The following is a 23,570-nucleotide window of genomic DNA, read 5'->3' on the forward strand; positions in this document are numbered from 1 at the left end:
CTCGTACTTACTGGCTGTTTTATCCGCGTTAAATCTCCAATCTCTAGATTATAGTTACGACTAGACAATGGCGTTTAACGATGTCGTTTCCACCGTGTACCTCGTTGCTGGATTAATGCAATTATAGGGCCAACTATCATGGGAGATGAACGTATCAGACGATTCATGGTGGTAGTAAAGATGCCCTTTATTCGTCAGCCACATGGCCAACTTGTTGCACTTTCTCCGTCTTTTATCGCACTCTTCTTGTTTTTTTTTTTTTTTTTTTTTTTTTTTTTTTTTTTTTTTTTTTTTTTTAGGGTAACAGGAGTTGTAGGGATATGGTTTATAGTACAAATGAAAATGATTGAAAATGATAAACTGGTAAGCAACTAAAACTTGTTTAATGAATTATTAATAGTGTTGAAGTGTTTGATGAATAAAGTAGCAAAATTTGTTTACTCTTCAGGTAGTTGTAGTTGAAGAGATTGTTCTCCCAAAAATGTCACGTTTTTGGGAAAAATATGAAACAAAATTCTTTCGTAAGATGCTTCATTTGCGAGAAAAATAAATTTGAAAATTTACCATCAGATATATAATTATATACATTAAGGTATACTACAAATTTTCAAAGTGCATTTTTTCAGAAACGAGGCGTCGTATGAACAAATTTTATTCCACATCTTCGACTTATTCTTTCACATAGAACCACCCTCTATCCGTTGTACTACGATTAGCCTCTCGCCCTGTATTATGTATTCGAATATTATTAACATGATAATAATCAGTCGGTATATTCATTGAAAGATTTCATGCATTGCCCATTCGGTACGTTTAGCATCATTGAAGGCGTTGCGCGCTATGGTTATCAGATAAATAGCCTGGAGAGATCGGTCTTTAGCACAGAGAAACAGTCGTAAGATTGTCACGTCGGAGGTAAGCTTAGATCTGTCTCGCAGATAACTCGATACCAAGATCGCCGTGTAACTCGTACAGGATTTCCGGAGTTCAGTGATCCTCCATATAGATAAGGACTTAATTGGACTGACATAATTTTCCACGCATGATTGGGGCGCCGGATGATCGAGTTCTCTTGGATATTTCTTGTATATCGGTGGTGGATTATGAATGCTTCGGCAGAGTGTTGGTCTGATCTCGTTGGAACGTGACAGGAATCCCATGTTTCTTGTAGAATGTGGGTTTATGGATAATATCACCGACTGTGTATAAATCTTTTACTACTGTGTTCAGTTACGTATTTTTGGTATTGTTAATTAGGACGGAGATACATCTTGATACGTATTATCATATTGAAAAACGGTCTCAAAGAATTTCGCTAAAAATTTATCGTTTTTATCAAAATTTATCAAAATTTACTATAGGAATTCCTCGAACTTAAAATAATTCTTATCCTGTATTATTTTCCAGGAACGGACACATGCTAACGCATCGAAACAAGAAGCCATATGAATGCAAGGCGGAAGGATGTGGCAAGTCGTATTGCGACGCGAGGAGTCTGAGGAGGCATACGGAGAATCATCATGCCGGTAGCAAGGTGAATGAAAGCGTGAGTCCTAGCAGTCCAACTACGGGCCCGCATACACCAAACACTCCAGGGAGCAATCCCAGTACGCCCAGCACACCAGGTGCAACGTCGACACCGAATGGACACGGACATCCAGCCTTGAAGCAACTGCTCGCCACAGAACCGACACAGGCGCAACAGCAAAAGGTAAGTTTGCATATATTTCACATTTCACTTAGCTGAAACAACATAGCGGAAATAACAAAAAATATACTAAATATTTTTATAAAATAGAATATATTTTTATAAAGATATACTAAATTGTCATATATTTAAAAAGTTAAAATTTCATCCATTTTTAATCGAGCTTGTTCTACGAGATATATTTAATAAGTTGATAATTTATAATTTATTTAATATTTGTTCAATTATACGAAAGATCTCAGTTATGATGTCAAAGAAACGAAAAGAAAACGAAATCTTCCTGCGAAAGTATCTTTTCCATCTATCATTCCGTTTACTAATATAGTTCAGAAGCTTGCCTACGCGTCTGTATATATGTATATATAGATATATGTATATCGTGACACCGTTTTCTTGAAATTGGTCCGATATTGGTTCGTCTGAGATAGGTTTAAAGGCTTAGGGAATAGCGGCTCTCTTGGATGAGTCCGGTCAACGTGGATCTGAAGATCCAGCGACATAAGAGGATTACGTTGATCTGCCTGATCGTCGAGCGATGTTACGCGACCTCTAACTGCACCCTCATTAATTTTTATACGTCATTCACGAGCTTCAATTTGTCCGGCTCGGTACAGTGACTCCGATAACTGGATTCAAGGAATTAGATCAGTTCAGAGACAGATTAGGGATTATAGTCGTTGCGAAAAATTCTTTAATAACGTCGTTCGACATTTGTTGTCACGTTTCTTCCTCCATCTATTGCTAAGTGTAATTATTGGAAAACTATAAGGTCGATGGAGAAATGTACGAAATGGTTTCTGTTGTTTGCACGTGTTATAAGGCACTTAGCTTTCAATGGAGAATTAATGATACACGTGATGGAATGGTTGGAAATATTATTGGAATTGTTCTTTTCTTCCAATTGATTCGTTAAAACTCTCTTTAATTTTGTGAAACGTATATTTCAAACTTTTTAGCGATATTGTATATTGTTATTTTGTTTCCAACATTTTTGTTAATCGTGTATTTGTATTATGTATGGATAAATTATCTTGAAGAAACGTCGCATTAATGTTAATTGAACGACTAATTTTATTTTTATTGCAATATTGGATAAAAAAGGAATAATATTATTCTAAGCTTCATAATAAGAATGCGATATAAGCAACTTGAGCGTATAATTACCAAGAATGTAGTAATACGATGTCCTAGACAAACAGAATGTTAATATTGCGGGCGATTACCAACGCAGTAGAAACTGGCCGTATCAGTCAGCCATCGTTTACACTGGCACACAGGGACGGACGCTACTAATAGTAGAGTTGGTTAGCATAATCAGCCAGCCGTGACACTAACAGGAGTTTGTAGAAACACCGCCAGTAGTAGTATCTATGACGATAGCAGTGGATATTAGGTGGAATAGTACTTTGTGAAAATAAATAACAAAAATTACATTTACGTCATTTATCGAATTGTCATTAAATGTTCCTATGCCTATAACCTGTAAATAATGCAAATATTTCGTAGGTATTCGAAGATTTATCTATTTTCGTAAGCACATGCTTTAATTAAAAATTATGGATAAATCGATTTGCACTAACTTTGTTCTTTATAAGGATCATAGCAGCGTGCATTACACTATTATGATGCGATTAAGTTGATGTTTAGAAATAGTTATGTGCTAATGGAAAACTGACATTTTCGATTATCGAAACTTCAAAATTGTAAGCCGGACTAACAAAGATAAGTTCTTTTGAACATTGATAGAACAGCAGATGAACTAAAAATGTAAGAGATCTCTGCCTATAGATTCTACTTCCCCAATTATGCTTATCGTACATAAATTACACGATAGATCAGTGAATGGCAAAATTTCCCATTCAAGATCAAGGATCATCGGTTAATTCGACGAACGGAAATGCCACGACTTGGCCGTCGCATTCGCTGTAGCGCTTTTCCGCGGTATCAGGCAGCTTCGTCCTAACCGTACTGGGTGCGACGGTTCGCGACCTGGTACAGCAGGTGGAGCTGGTTGGCCATTGTCGGGCGGTAAAAGGGCGCGAGAGAAAACGAACTACTTACAAGAAACCAAAAAGAAGAAGACGAAAGAGGAAAAGAAAGTAGAGGAGAGAATCAGAGGTGAAGGACGAAAGGAGGCGTTGGTGAGTCCAACCTTCTTCATCTGGCTTGATCCCCCGTCCACCAGAGCCGCCTTCAGACCCGGTGGAAATTAGTTCTCGGCCGTGGAGCACGAAATTATTGCTGCTTTCAAAGTCGCTGGAGCTCGAGCTCGCCGTGCTTACATCTTGGCCTTCTCACTGAGGCGCCCGAGAAAGTACAAGCGAAAAGAAGGACGGAGAAGAAGCGAAGGGAGAACGTATATGCGCGAGCATAAGAGAGAAAGGTGAAAGAAACGAGGGTAGTTAAACCGAGACTACAAATCTACGATATTGAGTTAGAAGTAAGGCGAACCCTTGAAGCGGGGCTAATAAAATTTGATGACCGGGAACTTCGTAATGAGAATGAGACGCGGAAAGAGGTGAAACCTGGGGGTGGTTGGGTGTTACCGGAGAGGGCTGGTCGAATCGGCCGTCTATGAAAACTTCGCAGACACAACGAGTTCCGTGATTTACGATATTTCATCGGACGTTACACAGACCTCGAGTTTCTTCACCCGCGTAACCCGAGTGGTTATCGTCGAGTTCCTCGTGGGGCAGGTGCTCCAGCCTCGCTCAACCGAGGTATTTTCATCATCTTCTTTTTTTTCTTTCTTCATCTTCGTCGTTTTCGATTGTAAAGATTTGTACAGTGACGATACGTATTCGCCTTGGTGAATCTTTGCTGCAGGGTGATTGCGCTGTAGAAACTTTATTTCTTGCGGATAATTTAATTTCTTGAATAATTCGTTAATAATAAGGCTAGTCCTGTAGATTCTGCAGAGGATGATGAAGATAATAAGATATTGCTCTAGCTTATTTTCTATCGTTCTCTGAAACAACCGTAAAAATGATCTGACACATTATCTTGTATTTTTATTTGATTTTCAACTTATTCACAAAGGTTGGAGTTTTCAAAAAATTCGCAAAAGGCTTGTCGCTCGTTTCGTTTGTTCAGACACAATACTGGCTAAAAATGCAAAGTAGAAAAATACTGCCAGAAGCGCAGAGGTATCTCTTTAAACACCGGACACGAGTGCAAAGAAGAGGTCAGTTTATACGCCGTGAATGTACCGACGTAAAAACGTTGAAGTACCTTTATTAAAAGTCCCCTATGATAGCGGCGAGAGAGCACAAGCTGAGACTATTTTCCCCAGTGTATGTTATTGTACGTTAAAGGGATGAAAATCATTTTTCGGGCTTGTTTGGTACAAATGTATTTCGTACTAACAGCGACGACTCAAGACCCTCGGAGGATTATTAATTACTTCTAGGTGTTAAGGTTTACTATAAAGTTTAAAAGAAATTCAACGCCTCTATTGGAAAATTTTTACAGCTACTCTGATTAATTGATAGTGTGCGTTTAACTAAAATTAATTTAATCGTTGTTAACGAAAAATGGTTTCTCAAACATTAGATGACAATTATATCCCATTGCGACATAAATTATAACTGATAAAATATACGATTCTTCCAAAAAAAAAAGTTTTTTAAATTTTTAGTTATAATTATGATCTAGATATTATAATGTTACATATTCTCATTTATTAATAGGAATCAGGCAAATCACAATTATCCGCTAATACGAGGAACTCTACTTTCTTTATTCAAATGTAACTACAACACGAGATAGCTACGATTTACGAAGTAATCGAAGGTCTTAGAAAGAAGGATGACGCGTGAACGCAATAGGCAGATGTAAAGAGCGGTTCGTCGCGTGAAATCCACTCGAGAGTGGCGGAAAGATGAGCCAGTAGAAGGGACGTTGGCAGTGATTCGACATCAAAAGGCGTCTGTCGGTCGTTCAACCGATCCTCTGATTGCACGGTAAAGGCAGCGTGTCTTAGAAATCACGTTTATCGCGGCAGAAAATCACTTTCTTGCTCGCGGAAGCGTGTACGCTCGACAAAAGCGGCAAAGGGCAAGGTGAACCATAAAGGAAAGGGGTCCAACGTGGCATCGGGTTTGGCATTGTCTTTCGTGTTGCTCGTCCCTGTGTATTGGTCACCCGCTAGTAATCCGGTAATTTTCTGTATCGATAGAAATACCTTTTTCCTCAACGGTAAAATAACATTTTTTGATATTACATCATTTAGGAGATGTCGATCATTGATCTGAAAATTTTCGGCATCTATAATTGAATTTTTCGTTCGGATTAATTTGTAATTAATTTGTAATTTGAAAATATTCATAGCAGTAGCTACGTAAAGAATGTCTCGTATATTAGATTTGGAGTACTAAAGACACTTCTGAGCTTTGAATTAGAATTAAACGGAGAATAATTGAGGATGAAGAGAAAAAAGGGTGAGAAAATTTCAAAGTTGATAAGAAATTGGCATGAGTGTTACTAAGAAGAAATGGATCTTCATTTCCTCGTTTTCCCAAGTTATTCTTATTATATAATGAATATTGTATGGTATAAACTATTTACAAGATAGAATATTTAAAATACTATGATAATAAGTAAGAAATCGTAAAATCTTCGATATGGATATACATGAAACATTTCATCATCGATTCAACCATAGCTAGTTTCTATAGACATTTCCATTGGCATTTCTTCCGGCAAATTCTTATCCTGAGACAAAAAAAAAGCAATGAACGCTCTAAGCCTAGTAGCTCTAATGCACTCAGCTAATGAACATTAAGCGATGTATGCACAATAGGGGTATATCGCACGGCAGTGTTCAATTTTATAGCAACGACAACGATATTCACGGGAGAATGAATGCACACTCATGGAAACAGGAACGTGTAATATGAAATTCCGGGACTCTTTGTCAATATTAATGGCAGCTGAAAGAGCTCCCGGTAGCTTCGAATTTAATATGATTAAAATCGAACCGAAAGTACCAAGCGCGCGCGTGGTTGGCTATAAAACGCGTCGAGACCCATGAAAAACATTCTCATGGAACAGAGGATACGCAGCCGATGGAATTTCAGCCAGTAATTAGTTGGAATCAAGCGAATCGCCCGAATTCCATGAATTGCCCTTAATCATAGACGACGAGGAACGCGTGCATGCACTTTATAGCCGGAAGTCGATGGTATTCTTAATTTGCAGATGAATTCTATGAAACGAAACAACGGTGCACCCGTGAACCGTTTGTTGTTTTTCATTTATTTCTCGGTGAACATAGGCGTTTCGGGAATTTTAAAAACCATTTGAGCATGAAATACGTTAATGGAAATCGAAAACAGCGCTTTATCGATTTGCAAAATTGATATAATGTAGGTCTTTCAGCTGGTTCATGTCGTATTATAAATGTTTTAGTGAAAATTCAAATTGTGAATTACCGTAGATACGTTTCTCAATTTCATTTTTAAAGATTTATACGTACCTCATTTATCATAATCTTTGATAGTTAATACTATTTATAAAAAAAAGTACTTTTAATAAATATATTTTGTACCTTGTCTTCGCGCATTTCCACGCAAAAATTGAAATGCTCGAACGATTAACAGAAATATCCATTAAATATATCACGATATACCATAGTCAAAAAATACTTTTATTCGATAATTTTTCTATTCTTTTCATATATCTTCGTAGGAAAGTTGAACAAATTGCTTAAAAAATTAACACAGATTCCAAAGAACAGAAAAGAACGAAAATTTCTCCCCAAGCACCGAGAATCGTATCTCAAGCGACCACCTGATGACAAAAATTTCACCGAACTTCCGAAAATCCCAGCGCATAAAGTTTCCCTCGTTTCCAGGCTCCTACAGCTCTGTATAATTACGGTAAACGCGTGTTCCCTACGGAGTCCCACTCGACCTTGATTCGCTACGATCGTGATTACCGTTTCAGAGGTTCGTTCCGTGCTCTCTCCGGCCCGGAATTATCTTCTTAGCGCGGAGACATCGTAAACTGGGTCGAACGAGAGCCACGGTACGAACGGTACACATGGGATGCGCGCTCATGTGGTTCCTCTTGACTGTTTGTGCCCGCCGGCTTTAGAATCTCAATCGAAATCGGAATCGGAGTGTCTCGAAGTTTGCAAATTACGTTCGACCGTGTTCCGGCCTCGTGGCTGTCCCCCACACACGCAGCAAACCCTTTCAGTCGTACAGACAGCATATCACGATCACCGGCAAGTCAATCGTGAAATTCACAATTCTCCAAGTTAACGTTTGTTAACCGTGCTTGTATTTTGTATTGGAAAGCGAAGCAATTAGAGGAGAGAATCGGATTTGCGAGAGACAAAATTCGATAAAGTTTCGCGGTGAATGGTTCGACTGACACGCTATGGTTCGAATGTTTTATAATAGTTTTGGCTAATTGATTTGGAATGGATTGGTGAGGGAGATTTGGTACAGTGGATACATAATTAAAGAGTTCGGGGGAGGGAGGAGGGGTGTGAGCATATTATGGTTACGCGAAGTTAAGTTTTCAAATAGTGTAAACTTTTTGAATGAATTGGCGTTTCAGGATAAAATTTATTGTAGTTGGAGGGCAGAATGCTTTTTATGAATTTTTAACGATACGCGTTTTTATGTATATTGTCCATGTAAAAAGGTAAATTCTTTTGTTGAATTATGAAAATAAACTGACATTTCGCTGGGAAATCTTTTATTCGCATTTTTCATTGGACAATCGCTAACGAAACAAATTTTTCATGTCAAAAATTAATGAATACGGAATTGTATAAAGTAGAGCTAATGAGAAGATCGTGCCAGGGAAGTGACTGTACTTCGAGACGTGTCCTCGTTTTATTAACTATTCATGATTTTAATTAATCCCTTGTTTTATTTCGCTGGGGGTATAACCCGATTACACTAATTAGTAAACGACAATATCTACTTAACTTTCGTATGAAAACAAGAATAATTGTTCCAAATTGTTTTCAAACGCAACCAAGAAGAACACAGTGTAACAAAGTGTAACAAAGGGCACAAGAAACAAATATAACAAAGAAATCATATGTTTAATTAAAAGAAAAATATCTTACGTGGGTCTAATAGTCAACACATCGAAACGTAATTAAAGAATACACTTTTTAAATCAGACAGAAAAAACGTTTTTCTTTTTTTTTCAATTTCTACATATAACAGCATTTTACTCGGAAATATAACTAAATTTATAAATTAAATACTGTACACGGGAGACGGATAAAAAAAATCTCTTCAATATAGTAAATCCCGAAAAATCATGATACAAGCGTATTCACAAAGGTTTAACGTATAAAACCGTAACTAAAAAGATTAATCAGGAAACAACGCGATTCACAACAAATACGAGAACCATTTTCAACGTAAAAACTAAATTAAATTTCGAAATTCATGGAACACGCGGTTCAACTACTAAAATACTAAACACTAAAATTCTAAACTCATAAAATACATACACCGCAGATATACTCGGCATATAAAAACGTAACAGGACGTAAAAAGTAATTCCTTGATATCGTAGAACAATGAATAACTAAACTTTCTACCAATTACTACATTTTATATGAGATCAGTAAGTGTCCTAGTACCTGTAATATTCCGTTTCATAATTCTAAATCCATCTGTTACCATAGAACCACTATGGAAAGCTACCATAGAACCACTATGGAAAAAGGAATAAATCTCATCGCTACGAAAAAATAAAACCATAACTACAAGATGAATATACCAGTGAACCCTGTTGCAAGCCACAAAAACATCAAGACAGAGATCTATCAACGAATCATTACAGCTTCGCGAAGAAAAAAGAGAATTTCCCTGTTGGCCGCAGAATTTAGTTTTCCCCGTACAAAGGATCGTTCGAGATGAGTTCTTCGCGCGGCTGTCGAGACGAGAAGGTCCAACTTCTTTGAGTTGCATAATCGCGTCCCGGTGTCGTCGCGTCGTCGTCGTCGTCGATTAATCCCTCGTAATCCTCGCGCGTTGCTCGTCATCGAATTTCCTTCGATTTCTCGGAGCAAAATTGTCGCCCGGTCGCGTTTTCGTTTCGTCTGGCCTGGATATATCGTATCTCCGTGGCGCCATCTTAAACGGAATTACGGCGTAATAGCCTGCAGCTCGCGAGCTACAGCTCTGATCCCTATCTACTTTCCCAATCGGAACGAGCCATCGCACGATTGCAATTATCGTCTACGCTTCGCGAGGCGAACTTTTAAGCGGCGAGAATTGTGACTCACCGATTTTAATGAAACCTCCAGACGATCACCGCGAAGACGTTCATCCTTCCGACTTGTTAATTCGAGCTTTATCTAGCGAAGGTATCTTTTAATACGCTTACAGCAACCGGTCGATGTTTTTGACTGGTTTGAGTAGTTGAGGCGAGATTATTGTCGATATAATGTTATTTGGGACGAGAAAAATTCTGCGGAATTGATTAATTGGATTTAAAAGAGCAGACAAAAGTAGATCAGATAAAAGTTTAGTTTTTATATGATTAGCAAGGATTATTGTATTTCTATCATTTTATGGTATTAGATAGATAATCTTGGAATATTTTTAGTTTTATAGCTTTCGTGTATTTACGACGAAGATGCGATAACGACGATAAATAAATAATATTTGAATTCTTCGAACGAAACTGCAAGTCTTAATGCGGAATAAAATTACTCGAAGAAAGAAATGATCCAATTATCAAAAAAAAATAATTTACGATAACGTTAGTGTTGAAAATACTATCTCAATTTCAACGATCAGAAACCTCTCTTCTCGATACTTCCTCTATCTTCCTCCTGTCTCCAGAACAGTCTCATCGACTCTCACCTCATCGACTAGGAGAAGCTGGTCGTGTTGTATCTGAAAATATCTATAATATCTAGAGACTCGCGAAACTGTACGTGAAAGTGGAGAATAGGAGAAAGAAAGGTAAACGAAGAGGAAAGAACGAAGGTAGAGGATAAATTTCCGGGCATCGGCTGGAGCAGCAGTTTCTAAGCATCGCCGTGTGGGATTTCGACGAATCGCCATCGCGAGCGGAAATTGACGTACTTTCCCGTGGGAGTTAGCTGCGAGGGAGGCGAATGGCTCGATATCGGCCGACTCTCCTTCTGAAAGTGTATCCGATTAGCGACAATTCGGACGGTTCGCTTGGGAGAAGCTCTTCGCTTCCTTCGTTGCGCTAACAACGTTACCTCGTGGTCGCTTTGCTCTCGATGTTGCACGTGTGCTTATACGGATTGAATTTGTTCGAGCTTTATTAAGAGGAATTCAAATCTGAATGCTTTGGATAGTACGCTATTTTCGTTGCTTTCGAGAAGAAGGTCTATGAATTATTGATTTTCTCTGAGTGATTTATTTCACAAAAGAGTTCTGTCGATGGAAAATTAACCTACAGCGGAATTCTACTTATCGAAACGAAATTTTAGTTGGTGCCCGAACTACGACGAAATTCTAGCGACAGAACTCGTTTATTTAAATGGGAGCATTCTAGGAAAGAAATTACCGGTGAATCTAAGATTTTTTAGCTAGTTGATACACTTTTATATAGATTTACGGAATAATATTTACGGAAGAAGAAAGAAGAAAATGAGAAAGGGACAAAAAGTTGCAGAACTTATCCAATCTCTCGTCCACCGTAATTTCAGCGTGAAAAATTTGCTATGCTGATGTAGTAAAAATCAGAATACGGAATAAACGCGGAACAACCCTCGAATAATTACGTTTCCAAACGTAAATCTCGCGACTCGATTTCCGTAAGCAGCTTCTCCTTCGACTGTCCGCATAAAAACGAGAACCGGAAACGCCACCGATTTCCCGTCCCAAGCTCCTTCGTTCCCTCGGTCGTGGAAAATAAACGAGCCGCTGCAACCGGCTGCAACGTTGTTCCGGGTCATTAAATGGCGGTGGTTCGCGAGTTTTACGGCGTTGCGCGTATCTTTGTACATGGCCGTTCGATACTACGCAACGACACTTTCACGATGTTATTACAACAACCTAAAAAATATCTGTAAAGAAAAGAGAAATGAAAAATAAGCGAAATAGGTTTCTACTCGTACTACTCGATATTTTAATATTTATAAGCATACGGATTCCCGTAAAGTTTTCTCAAATGAAACATTTTGCTAATTTCTCTCCGAATTTTACAACATATTCTACAAATCACATAAGGCGATTTCAACAAGTTCAATCATCGTATGTATCGATCAATAACGTACGGCGTACCGAGTTTTCCTATTGTAAATAATAGGAAGAGAAAGAATATGATTTTTGCCATGGGATGAAACGAAGGAAACGAAGAAAAATCACGAAGGAAGGTAAAGAAAAAAAGAGTACAGCGGTGAGTTAGTGAGCGCATTGTTCTCTTGCAGAACATGCTTTCGATATTCCGTTGTCGAAGCCTCGAAGAAAAAGTCTAAGCACCATAGTTATTGATGACCAACGTGTCGAATGGGCTAGATTGATTTATCGGTCCACGGGTGAGAAATATTCTCACGATGTGTAGGCGAAGAGACGAAGGACGAAGACGAAGAGAAAAAGACGGAGAATCGCGCAGGTGATACATATGGAGGTCGGCGAGGGGCTTGAAAATTTACGATAATATTTGCCGGAGTTGGACGACGGACTGTGAAATGAAATTTTGTTCCAGGGACTTTCACGGGAAACTTTATTCGCGTTCTATTAGCTCCCCGGGACAAAAATAATCGGGAGAATCCTGGCGACGGCGACGTCGAATTTATGCAGAGCACGCGGATGCCTCTTTTTTATGCGACCGAAAAGTACGCCAATCATATTTTCGGCGAAGAATTTCTGTCACGGCTAACGGGCTTATTGAATATTGGAGATGATCGTGCTGTTGGAAAGCGCTCTTCGAATCTGTTGTTGAAATTATTGCTAGAAATCTTTTAGTCATTTTAGTTGATAAGCATGAAACGATAGATCTTTGTATTCATACGATACCGAGGAACAGGTTACAGGAATAAAGTGGATAAATTAATTATGATTATTCGAAATGTTTCCGTTATGTATACTACTTTTTCTATACCTGGAATAATAATTTATACTGGACCTGTGATTATCGATTTACCTGTAGTTATATATTTCTTCGTAACAATATCAATAACTTAACTGATAAGTTGTCTGAATTGTCTCACTTCTATATATAACACGAACACGCAAAGAAAAGTTTCGTTCTTTCGTTTCCCCTTATAAAATAAGGAGAAAGAGAAGGTAATCTAAAACGCACACAATCCGTGAAGGCAATTTTCCCTTTTTAATAATTTTCCGAGCGTAAACTGAAAGTCAAACAAACGGATGGTGTATACCGAAATTGATCTGGAAATTATAATTTCGCAACAGAGGTTAATTTCCCTGTTGCTCCATAACGCGTCAATTAGTCGACGGTTAATCATCATCCTGGCGAAATTTCGCTTGGAAAGTGGATTGTGGCGGAATTCGCGTCTGAGGCAGACTTCCTGCACGAATTATATCGCAAAAATGGTCCTTTTGTCGCTCGGATCCACCGTAAATAGATAGTACGTTATCAAAGAGAACAGTTTCGATTCCCTTTCCGGCGATATCGCGCTGCGTTTAGGCGAACAAGCACCCGTTCGAGCGGTGCAGCGAAATTTATTAAACGGCTCGCTCGATACGGGGATAAATCGTGAACGCCAGAAGCGGCATCGAGTCGTAAATAACGCGTGACAATGGAAATTTATGTTAATACTGGCTGGCCTAGCGCGAAAGGATAACCGAATGAAATTTCATCGATCGTGTATTTTCATAGAGATATCGTTGTTTGGTATTTTCGAAATAGGGGTGTTAGAGTTTGTTGTTAGACCAAGTTTATGACATAATCAAGAAGGATTAACATTTTTCAGAATTCAGTATTTATATCGTCTGGTAATTCTCGAATCATACGTGACATCGTTGTTGTTTATTGATTTCATTATACCTTTCTATCTATTAATTGTAATTTATTTATTGAATTCGTTGAATAAAAATTCAACGCACAACAGTATCATAGCAATTTCTGTAAACATAGGAATTATAAAAGAACGCAGCAGGCAAAGTTCATGAAGAACACGATTTGCCTCGATAAAAGCTGAAATTCTAAGATGCGTAACAATTCGACGATATATCGAACGCGTGAAAAGAACACGAAGAGCTCAATTTGAATAATAACGATTGAATCGCTTTCACCGCGTTTTCTTCGAGCATTTCCAGATACCCTTCAGTTAGCTAAATTATCAGAAATTATCGCACGTATCAGGTGCAAATTCGATCGATTTCGAACAGAACTCTCGTGCCCGGCCATCATCGACGAACAAGTGGAGGAACGGGAGAAAAAGGAAAATCCGCTCGGCTCCAAGTTCGAGTAGGGCACGAAATCGAGGAGCAACGATGCAAATACATAATAACCCGCGATTCAGTCAGGAACGAGCAACGAAATTTCTCGTCTGGTTCCACTCTTTCCTTTCTCCCGGCGGTCTCGACGTGTTCTAATTTCGCTCCGCGGAGCTTTTAAAACGAAGTACCCACTCGAACGAGGGGGAGTCCATCGATTCCATGGGAGTTCACGTACGATTTTTATGGAACGTCCGTATTCTCTTATTCGCGTCGGATACGGCTGAAAGGGAACCTTTTTGTTCGACGGAAAGTAAATTCCCAGGCAAATTGGTATCGTCCGGCCGCCGTGGCTCTCGATGGAGGAGAATAATTCGACGTTGAATAAAAAAGAAAGAAGAGAAAAAAAATTATGTACGCCCTTTGACGAGACGAACCGAATGAACGTAGCCCGTGTCTGGTCGAATCGACGACGTTCTCGATGAGAAGTCGATTTAAACGCTGAATACCTCGATTTCTATCTACTCCCTACCTCTTGTTTAAATTTCTCCTCTAGCTTCTAGAACTAGTTAATCAACTGTTTAATATCGTGAAGCTTGAAAATGGAGGTTTCACGCTATAAAACAGGCAAATTGGTTTTTTACTAAAATATTACGTATATTCTAGAACATTTATAACTCCGAATGTGGTCTCGATATCTTTCAACTACGATACGAGTAACGTATGACTTTATTTCTATTTCGATGGTTAACATATGTAAGCTAAACAAGCAGAGTAAAACTGGAATTTCTTGGTGTCAAATATAAATATAAATTTGGGTTCGTATAAACCCAAAAATTAAGGTGGATATCGCGATTATTTGTAGCTTAGCTGTTTCGCAGCATGGCTCATTGAAATAATTTTGAAAACACGTCGTCCAGCACGGGTTTTAATAAGTAGAGGGATCACTTGTTCGTTTTGACGATGAAACGTTCGTAGCTGGTTGTAAAATGCTCGAAATTGTGCGTTTCAAATGTTTCACTGCATACGGATGATTTCAATCATTAGGGGAATAATCATCGGAGCGAAATGCACTTATTGCGTTGCATTTTGTTGGAGAGCGCGATTGCGCTTTTGAACGATTTGTAATCGAGGCGATCGAGTGCCCCGTCATTGTGATCGTCCAATTTCAGAGAAATATCTTTGTCGACCGTAGCTGCAAATTTATCGTGAATTTTCGACGATCACAAACGTACATGAAACAGAAGAAATTTTAAAAAAGAAGGGAATTTAAAGTACGAAGAATATAGTAAAATACAATTATTGTCCTTATTTTGGCTATTATGCTCGGTTTTCTTTCTTCCTTTGAAGTTCGTTTCTCCTATACTTTTTATTTTCTCCAATTTATTTTTCCATATCCTTGTAGAAGGTAAAATAATACATTCGACAACGTTATCTTGGTTTAATTTTTAGATACTTAAAATTTACTAATAAATAAGGCAGGCATTAACTGGTTTATTTACACTAAATACCTGATAATTTCTAGATATTACATATATATCTTCGGATTGATATCAAACTATACCAATATAGTCGTAATAGTCGAGTCTCGTAACTCTTCGTGCTAATGAGATGTAAAAATATTTCGTATAACAGAGATATTATATTCATAAGATGTTTCTACAAGTGTTTGAATGTTTTCGTAACTTTGCTTTGTTCATCCGTATCTATAGATATAAAAAGGTAATCGGGTTTGTGGGAGGCTTTAATCAAACGGGCGTGCGAGCCAGAATCTCGCTTTAGCATTGGCTTTATCTTTGGCCGAAGCACCGCAAAAGTCGTGTATCCCTTTCGAGCCATGGAATTAATCGAGTTTCCTGAAGCATCCCAACGGACAAAGTGCTCGATGAGAGCTTTAATCTAAAGTGCTCATACACGTGTGTGTACACGCGCCAGTTTCTCCGCGCAGATAAATACGTCAGCTACTATACCATGTACTTCCGTTTGCAAACGAGTCCTCTTGTACCTTCAAGAAAATAGTTGATTTGAGACCGGCAAGATAATTCGAAGATATCGCGTATGAATCGTTCTTGGTTTTTGGTGTGAAATAGCAGCGTATAAGAATTTTAAAAAAGGGCAGAATTTGTACAGAAAGATCTGTAAGGACGATGTAAGCTCGTGTGTCGCGTGAAGTAGCCTATAGCTTGTGAATTTTAATAACATTTCCATATTTTCTTAAAATTAATTAATCCGAGTAACTTCATAAATTTTATACTGTCGTTATTTATACGCGTTCCATACACTTTCATATAGATTTGTCGTTATACGTGCAATACCTCTGTGTATGATATACAGTCCCATGTATATTATGCGGAAGATTGGATTATAAAATAGATATAGGTGAAACCTGCAACCTAAAACCTCTTGATCTACCATTTCACAGAAGGTATCGCATCAAACGATCGCATTGAGCCATTACTCTAAAATCCTATCTAAAGCATCTCCAGGTATCCTAGTTCCCTTCGAAACGCTCATCCACCAACCACATACGCCAATCTCATCAGAAATATTATCCTAATCGTCTTCTCCCTATGTGCTGGAGAATCAGAGGGAAAGAGATAACCAGTGTCAGCTTCGGCCGAAAACTGTTAATCATCCACCGATCATGGTACATAGATGTTTCATCCGTCCATCTATTGGTCGATCCACTGATTGCAAGGGTGAATGCGAGTTACAAATCAAAGTCACCATTCCACGTGGATACTGACAGTCTCGCCAGCTATTGGATGAAGATGCAGAAACACGAGAAGCGACGTTTGTACACAGCGCATGTATATGTACACATATGTAGGCATATATAGGGTGTTTCGTTTATCTTGGATTTCTTAATGCATCAACTATTTTTACCAATATTTCCTTGAATTTTATATCGAAAATAATATTTAGCATTTGGCAATTTATATCTTATACGTGCTCGTTTGTCCCGTTCAAGTTACTCTTCTTTTCTTTTCTTTGTAACAAACTTCCACTTTCCTCGGTTTCTTTGTCCACGCTGAGTTTTGCAAAATTAAGCTATATTTTACATTACCTTTCGATGGAGAAATAAAAAATATCTGATACTAATAATAACCGTGAAAAACAGAGAAAATGATCGAATATGAAAGCTAAAAAAGAAATAATTGTAGGAGAAAAGAAATCGCGAAACACGATATTCGTCGTTGTCAATCAACAAGCTTTGCCCTGGCACGATTATTCGTATCGACGAAAGTAACTAAAATATTACGAAATCCAAGACAAACGGTACACCCTGTACGTGTATCCGTACACACGGTCGCGCATACACAGGCAGAAAGCTACCAACACCAAAACGTATGCAAACGGTGACAGTGGTGCTATCGTATAAACGGAGGGAACAGTGACGGAGGAGCAGGAAATGGGGATGGAAGAGGATCGTGCACCCTCGCATAAATCCTACGCAACGTCGACGTATACATATTCATATAGGGGCGCAAAACCAACACACATTAATGCGCCGACGATATTAACGCAAACACACGCACACCAGGATAGCAGTAGCGAGAGGATGCGACACAGAGAAAGGCAAAAGGCGGTGTACTTTGTAATCGCGAGTCTAGAATTTTGCGCGATCTTATAAAGTGGCAAGAAAAGAGGAATTAGAGACTGGCGGAAATAAAATGAACGTTTGACAACATTCTATCTTTGTAACGGAATGTTGCACCGAATTCGCAGAAGCTAATTAGAGATCGAAATCTCGATTTGCCTGGCCGAGATTCAAGGGAAACGTTTTGCGTTGCTTTAGAGCGTACTTGTTTGGTTCGAGGCAGCGTTACAATCCTCTCACTGAGGGAATTTGGGGCCTGAACGCGTGTAATTGAGGAAGTGAGACGTACGTTGCTCGACCAGATAGCGTCAGTGCGTGAGATAAGAATTAGATTCATTTCACGTGTCTAATTAAAAAGAACTGTAAGGCTTATGTTTATGTTTGTTTGTTATTTGTTTGATTACGAAAGTTCTTAACGTGGTTGATGTATATAGATCGTTGAACAGTTTTCACAGATATGAGAATCGTTTTAGGGACATGACACATTTTGGGAACGAAATCTCGAATTTTCTTGATGGGTTAGTAGAAGATTTTTTCTGTGAAACGACGACGGTCTTGAAATGATTCTGGGTACGTTCACAATTATTTGTAAAAATAAATTCGTTCGTTGTGCAATCACAACGGAACATATGTGTTCAATAATTATTCATAAATAGAGTGAAACATTTCTCATAAATAGAAAATACAGTAATAGAAAGATACTGAAGAGAATCAATCTTTCTATGTTTAAGAGTGAAAAATCGTGAATCTCGATTTACTCGCGTGCATCGAAGTACCTACTTTCCGTATTTTTGTACCATGTTTTCCCTTTTTGTGCTACGCTTTTATTAGCATAACTGCATCTACTTATATATTCGTTTAGCTCATTTATAGGTGCTTAACGACGAGAGATATCGCTGAATGCCGCCGCTTAATGAACAGCTAATTGAAGATTGGAATCTGAAAGCGAACGATTCGCAAGGCATATGGAGGCACTTTCAAACATCGTTTCTTGAAATTTCTGCGATTAATGGTGAAATGGAATTCGAATCTAAGATGAGGGAGTTTTAGAAAGTTTAAGTGTAAGGATAAAAGAGTTGAACAAGTATTTGAAGCAAACTTCGAGGAATTTTCTTTTTTAGCTCTTTAATCCTTAATAACCTTTCCGTGATCTTTTCAGATTTTGTAATTCACAGAAATCCTGAACTCTATTTTATCTTCTTTAATTTTGATGGTATTTTTCATAAATGTATCAAGACTTCTTTACGTTTTTAAGTGTTTGTTAGAATTACGCTTCTGAGCTCCTTTATCCTTTTTATCTTCACTTTGAAAATATATTTACGAATTGTGCCTTTCACACGCTTTATACTTTTCACAGGAATTATTATTGCACAGTGTTTAAACTGTGAAAGTTTTTTTTTTAATTTTTGTGGCTTTGAGGATGTTTCTAGAGGAGTTATAAAAGAAATTTTAAAACATAATTCGAGAACAAAAATGCCAGACAAATTGTTTTTGGAGAATTTAACAAATTTAATTCGCTACGAAATTTAGAAAATAAAAAAAAAAAGGTAAATACTTCAAGCGATAATTTTCATTGTTTTATGGGATTATTAGTGATACATGTATAAATAAAAATCCACTTTTGTAAAAACCCATCAAAAAGCAAAATTTTTCACGCGATTCAATTGTCGATTAATTCGATTTGTAGTTATAGGTATAGATAAAAAAGTATTACAAATAATTCGAGAATTGAATTTCGGATTGCGTAGATTTTCCAAGAATTTATTTTCCCGATATAAATATTCACTTATTGAATATTAAATTTTCAATGTTTTTTGTCCTATTCGTATTCGACTATTGGTCGTTCGTGCTTCAATTATTAGTAAACTATTTTCCGTTCTTTTCATATTCAATGAGAAACAAGACTGGTTGCCGGGAAATATAAAGAATAAAGAAGAAACAAAGAAGAATGAAAATTCGCGATCTAACAAATAAAATTTAATTTCATCATTGAACGTGATAATTCGATTGTCGAGTTAAGTGGTCGTAACGCATGGAGAAATAAATAATTTATTCAACGTCACGCGATCCTCTTATTTTTCCAGTTGCGTTTCGATTAATCGTTTTCATAATTTCTCCCATATTCCGATATTTGTATATGATAATTCACGTTCGGATCTATTTCGTTTCTCATTTGCATAGTAATCGCGACGTGCATGCAGCAAGTTGCTAAAATTATTCAAACAAAGTAACTTTCATAAAGTAATTCTGCTTTAAATTGATCCATGTCTGAAACAATAAATGTATCAGCGATGTCTATATCAGAAATAGGAAGATCCATATATATTTACATGACATTTACATATTGTTACACGATTAAATTAATTTTTTATCCCATATGCATTTATATGTATGAATTCGGTTGTGAAGCAATTTACATGTTCATAATTAAATCTCTAGAAATTCTATGCAGATATATGGAAAATATGCAACGATATTAGGTCAAAATTAAGCACTGTTCTCGTCTTCGAGACCAAATTGTAACGTACCTAGTGATACTCAAGAATAATTCCTAAAGCATTTAAGTTTCATCCTCTACATAATGTTCTCTATCTACTCCATTCACATATTCCGAATTCAAGTCTCTTTCTTCCATGTTGCCCGTGTGCTCTAAAACTTTATATTCTTTCCCACATACATACATACATACATACATACAGTTGTACACTTGTTCGTTATCGCATAAGAGTTCCTTTAGAGATCGAGCTGATCAAAATTTCTTTCCTTCTTTTCCTTTCATATCATATTCCCGACATAAATTAATCTAATTCTCAAGTATAAAAATCACTCTTTCTATCTATCTCTTCGTCTTTTCTTAATTTATCCATGAAATCATCCTGAAACAGAGTGAATAAATCGTAATATTATGGAAAAACAACACTCAAGTGGCATTACCGTGACACCAGACGTTTTTCATCTTATATTTTACAAGGTACAGTCATTCGTCGAACCGTAAAAGTACGCGTAGGCGAGGACGAGTCTAAAAACCGGTCATAAATTTATCGCATCGAGTTCGGGCGACTACTGCTGCTACATACGATCGTATTTAAATCACAAACAGGCAGCCGACTTGATATAGGGCTAATTGAAGATCGGAATCTCGGCGCGTCTGCCGCACGTTGGGCACGCGCGAGATCGGCGTTAAAATCGACTCGGTGTCTCCTCGTTAGAGTTACTACAAAGCGTAAAACACGAAGTAGAAACGATTAGAAATAGTTTAATGTACGACTAATATCAGACTCGTTTCAAGCGGAAAGGAAATTTCCGTGCAAGTGAGAATTTGAGTGAATGACAAGTAGATCGAGGATCGAGTGGAAGACATTGAATGTGTAATCTCTGGTATCTAGAGCATCCATTGTTAGTCGAGAGTCAGAGTTCGGAATTCAGAGAATCGGTTTGTGCCGAGTAAAAGTCATTTTAGAGCTAAATTATTTGTTTCGTTTTTTCCGAGTACTTTATACACGAAGTAATTTGCAGTAAATGAAACAGTTTCTGTTTTACTATTGAAAGAGGGAAGTAAATATAATTCTTCGCATTATTCTTCATATACGTATATGATCACAGTATTAGAAACACGTTACATGTGTGTGGATCTGAACACAGAGAAAATTATCGATATCCTGATTTCATTTGTTTCAACTTGCGTTTGGACAAGTAGTTTGGCACGGCTATCTGTGGCGATTTAACTGGGTGCCTCATTTATCCCATTATGGTATTCTGTGATGAAATTCACGAGAACTACCTGGGAATAGCGATTAGTGCAAATGCTTCCACGGAATAATTCGAGAAATGCATGCGCCATTACACATTGGCCGACATAGAATAACATGCACGTGCGTCATTCGCGATTACTAAATTGCCGTAACTTCCTCTAAAATTCTCATGCTGGTATTTTACACGTTTCCGAAGGACTTTTAGCACCTAATTTACAATACATTTTGTGTATTTTTGCGCTATCAAAATATCTACTCCCGTCAAACGCATAAAGATCTGTAGTTGATTTACTGTGCAAACAGAAAAATATGCATTTCGAGTTACCATTATGACAAATTTAAAGAAACACTCTTCGACCAATCGCCAGAAGCGTATCTTTTTAGCTTCACAAACTGCTGGAAAAAATTAATTCGAAATTGTATTTTTTAGAAAGATCAATATTTCTGTTTTATATTTGAATTCAGAATACGCTGCTGTTGATACCAGAAATACTTTCCATGGCAAATGCAATGGCAATGTTTTCAAAACTTACAATGAAAAGTCAAAACCGATTGCAATTTTTATTCTGCAAATTGTCAGAGAAAGCTAACGAATGGATGTAAACGATTTTTTTTTGTAGTCGAAAAAATGACTCAGAAATTGAGCACAGTTCGATGCAGGGGCAGTGACAGTGGATTTCTAAAAAAAGCAAACGCACTAACCTCCGTGGATTTTCCTGTATTTTCTTTTATCGATACATCGAAATTAAATTGAGTATGGTGCGCTGTTTAATTTTCAAGCATTTCTCTTATTCTCTCGCACAAATTGCAAGCAAAGTTGGTTTTATGTTAATAGATTTTATACAAAAGTTGCATTCCATGCAATTCCGTGGCTTCATTACCTTCGTTATATCAACCACGAAATTCGATGCTTGTAGCTGCACGGTAGCGTATTTTATTACGCGTATCGAATGATCTTGATTACAAATATTAATTAACAACTAATACCGATCAAATTCACAGACTGCAATGAAAATCATAGAAATAGTTCTATCGTTTTTATATTTATTTTCTTACGGAATTGTAGATTAATTTAATCATGTTGCAAACTAGTTTATGACTGTCTGATATTTTATGCTATTATCTATTTAAGGTATTACTTGTTCAAGCCTAATAATTATAATTAAACAGTTAAAAATATTAATCGTGTCAGACCTTAACTATCGACTTCTATATTCATAGAATTAAAAGTTTTCCTTCGATAACCGATTAAGATAATTATCTTCGATTTAAATAATTTGAATTTTTAGAGAAGACTAGGAAGAAGATTAAAAGACGATTTTATTCGCAGCGAATTACTATACTCTTGTGCTTAGTCGAGTTTTAAATGATCTAGGTACTTTATCAACCGTTATACATAGTAAAACAACATAAATATTACGCTGTATATAACATCGGTGCATTACGATTACGATACGATGAACATGGCAATTTTACGAGCACGTATTTCTAATTCCCATTCTGAATCAGCAATGGATTAAATGCGTGGCTTGGAAATTTATCGTTTATATTTGTTTCGCATAAGCGGCTTATCTGAACGAGATAAGGCTCGACAAATTCATAATTTAACGATACAAAAGGAACAGAAATCGATGTAAAACTTGACCATTTGCGTTTCCTATATTTCGCCGTGTGTGCCCCGATGGCAGAGTATATTTTTATATATTGTACAAAATGTATAAAACATACGTGAAAGCTCGTAAAATTACCGTAATATTAAAAAATATTAATGAAGTAGCTATTCGCCTCTAAATATCGTTTGGAATTGGCCGTACAATCGGATAATACGGTTTACAAAATCGGGCATTAAATTACCAGGCAATTCGTGCGTTTTTATTAAAAGAGAAATTAAATGTACCAATTATTACCGAATGAATTAAAACGCTTGATGAATGAATATTATTTACGGTGCTTATACGTAAAAAGCTAAATTAAATACTATAAAGGAAGAAAAAGTTCGGTGTATATGAAAGAGAAAAATTTGTTCACGTATACAGCTCATTTAACATGCATAACAAACAAAATATCGGCTACTAATGAAGAGTAATAATAAAAAATTATAATCAATTTAAAAATATTATAATAAATATTATTACTCTTCATTC

At 37.2% G+C, this 23,570-nt stretch overlaps 1 protein-coding gene across 1 annotated transcript in view; it reads left to right on the forward strand.

The window, feature by feature from the left end:
• LOC100746455 overlaps positions 1-23,570 on the forward strand; it is a gene marked incomplete at its 5' end in the record, with an annotated part of 240,012 nt that overhangs the window by 118,211 nt on the left and 98,231 nt on the right. Inside the window, one exon of the mRNA XM_033320534.1 lies at positions 1,408-1,711. Coding sequence (XP_033176425.1) covers positions 1,408-1,711 — 304 coding nt within the window. The remainder of the gene's footprint in view (positions 1-1,407; positions 1,712-23,570) is intronic.

This window comes from Bombus impatiens, unplaced genomic scaffold, assembly GCF_000188095.3.
Source record: "Bombus impatiens unplaced genomic scaffold, BIMP_2.2 scf_0318, whole genome shotgun sequence".
Taxonomy (NCBI): Eukaryota; Metazoa; Arthropoda; class Insecta; order Hymenoptera; family Apidae; genus Bombus; species Bombus impatiens.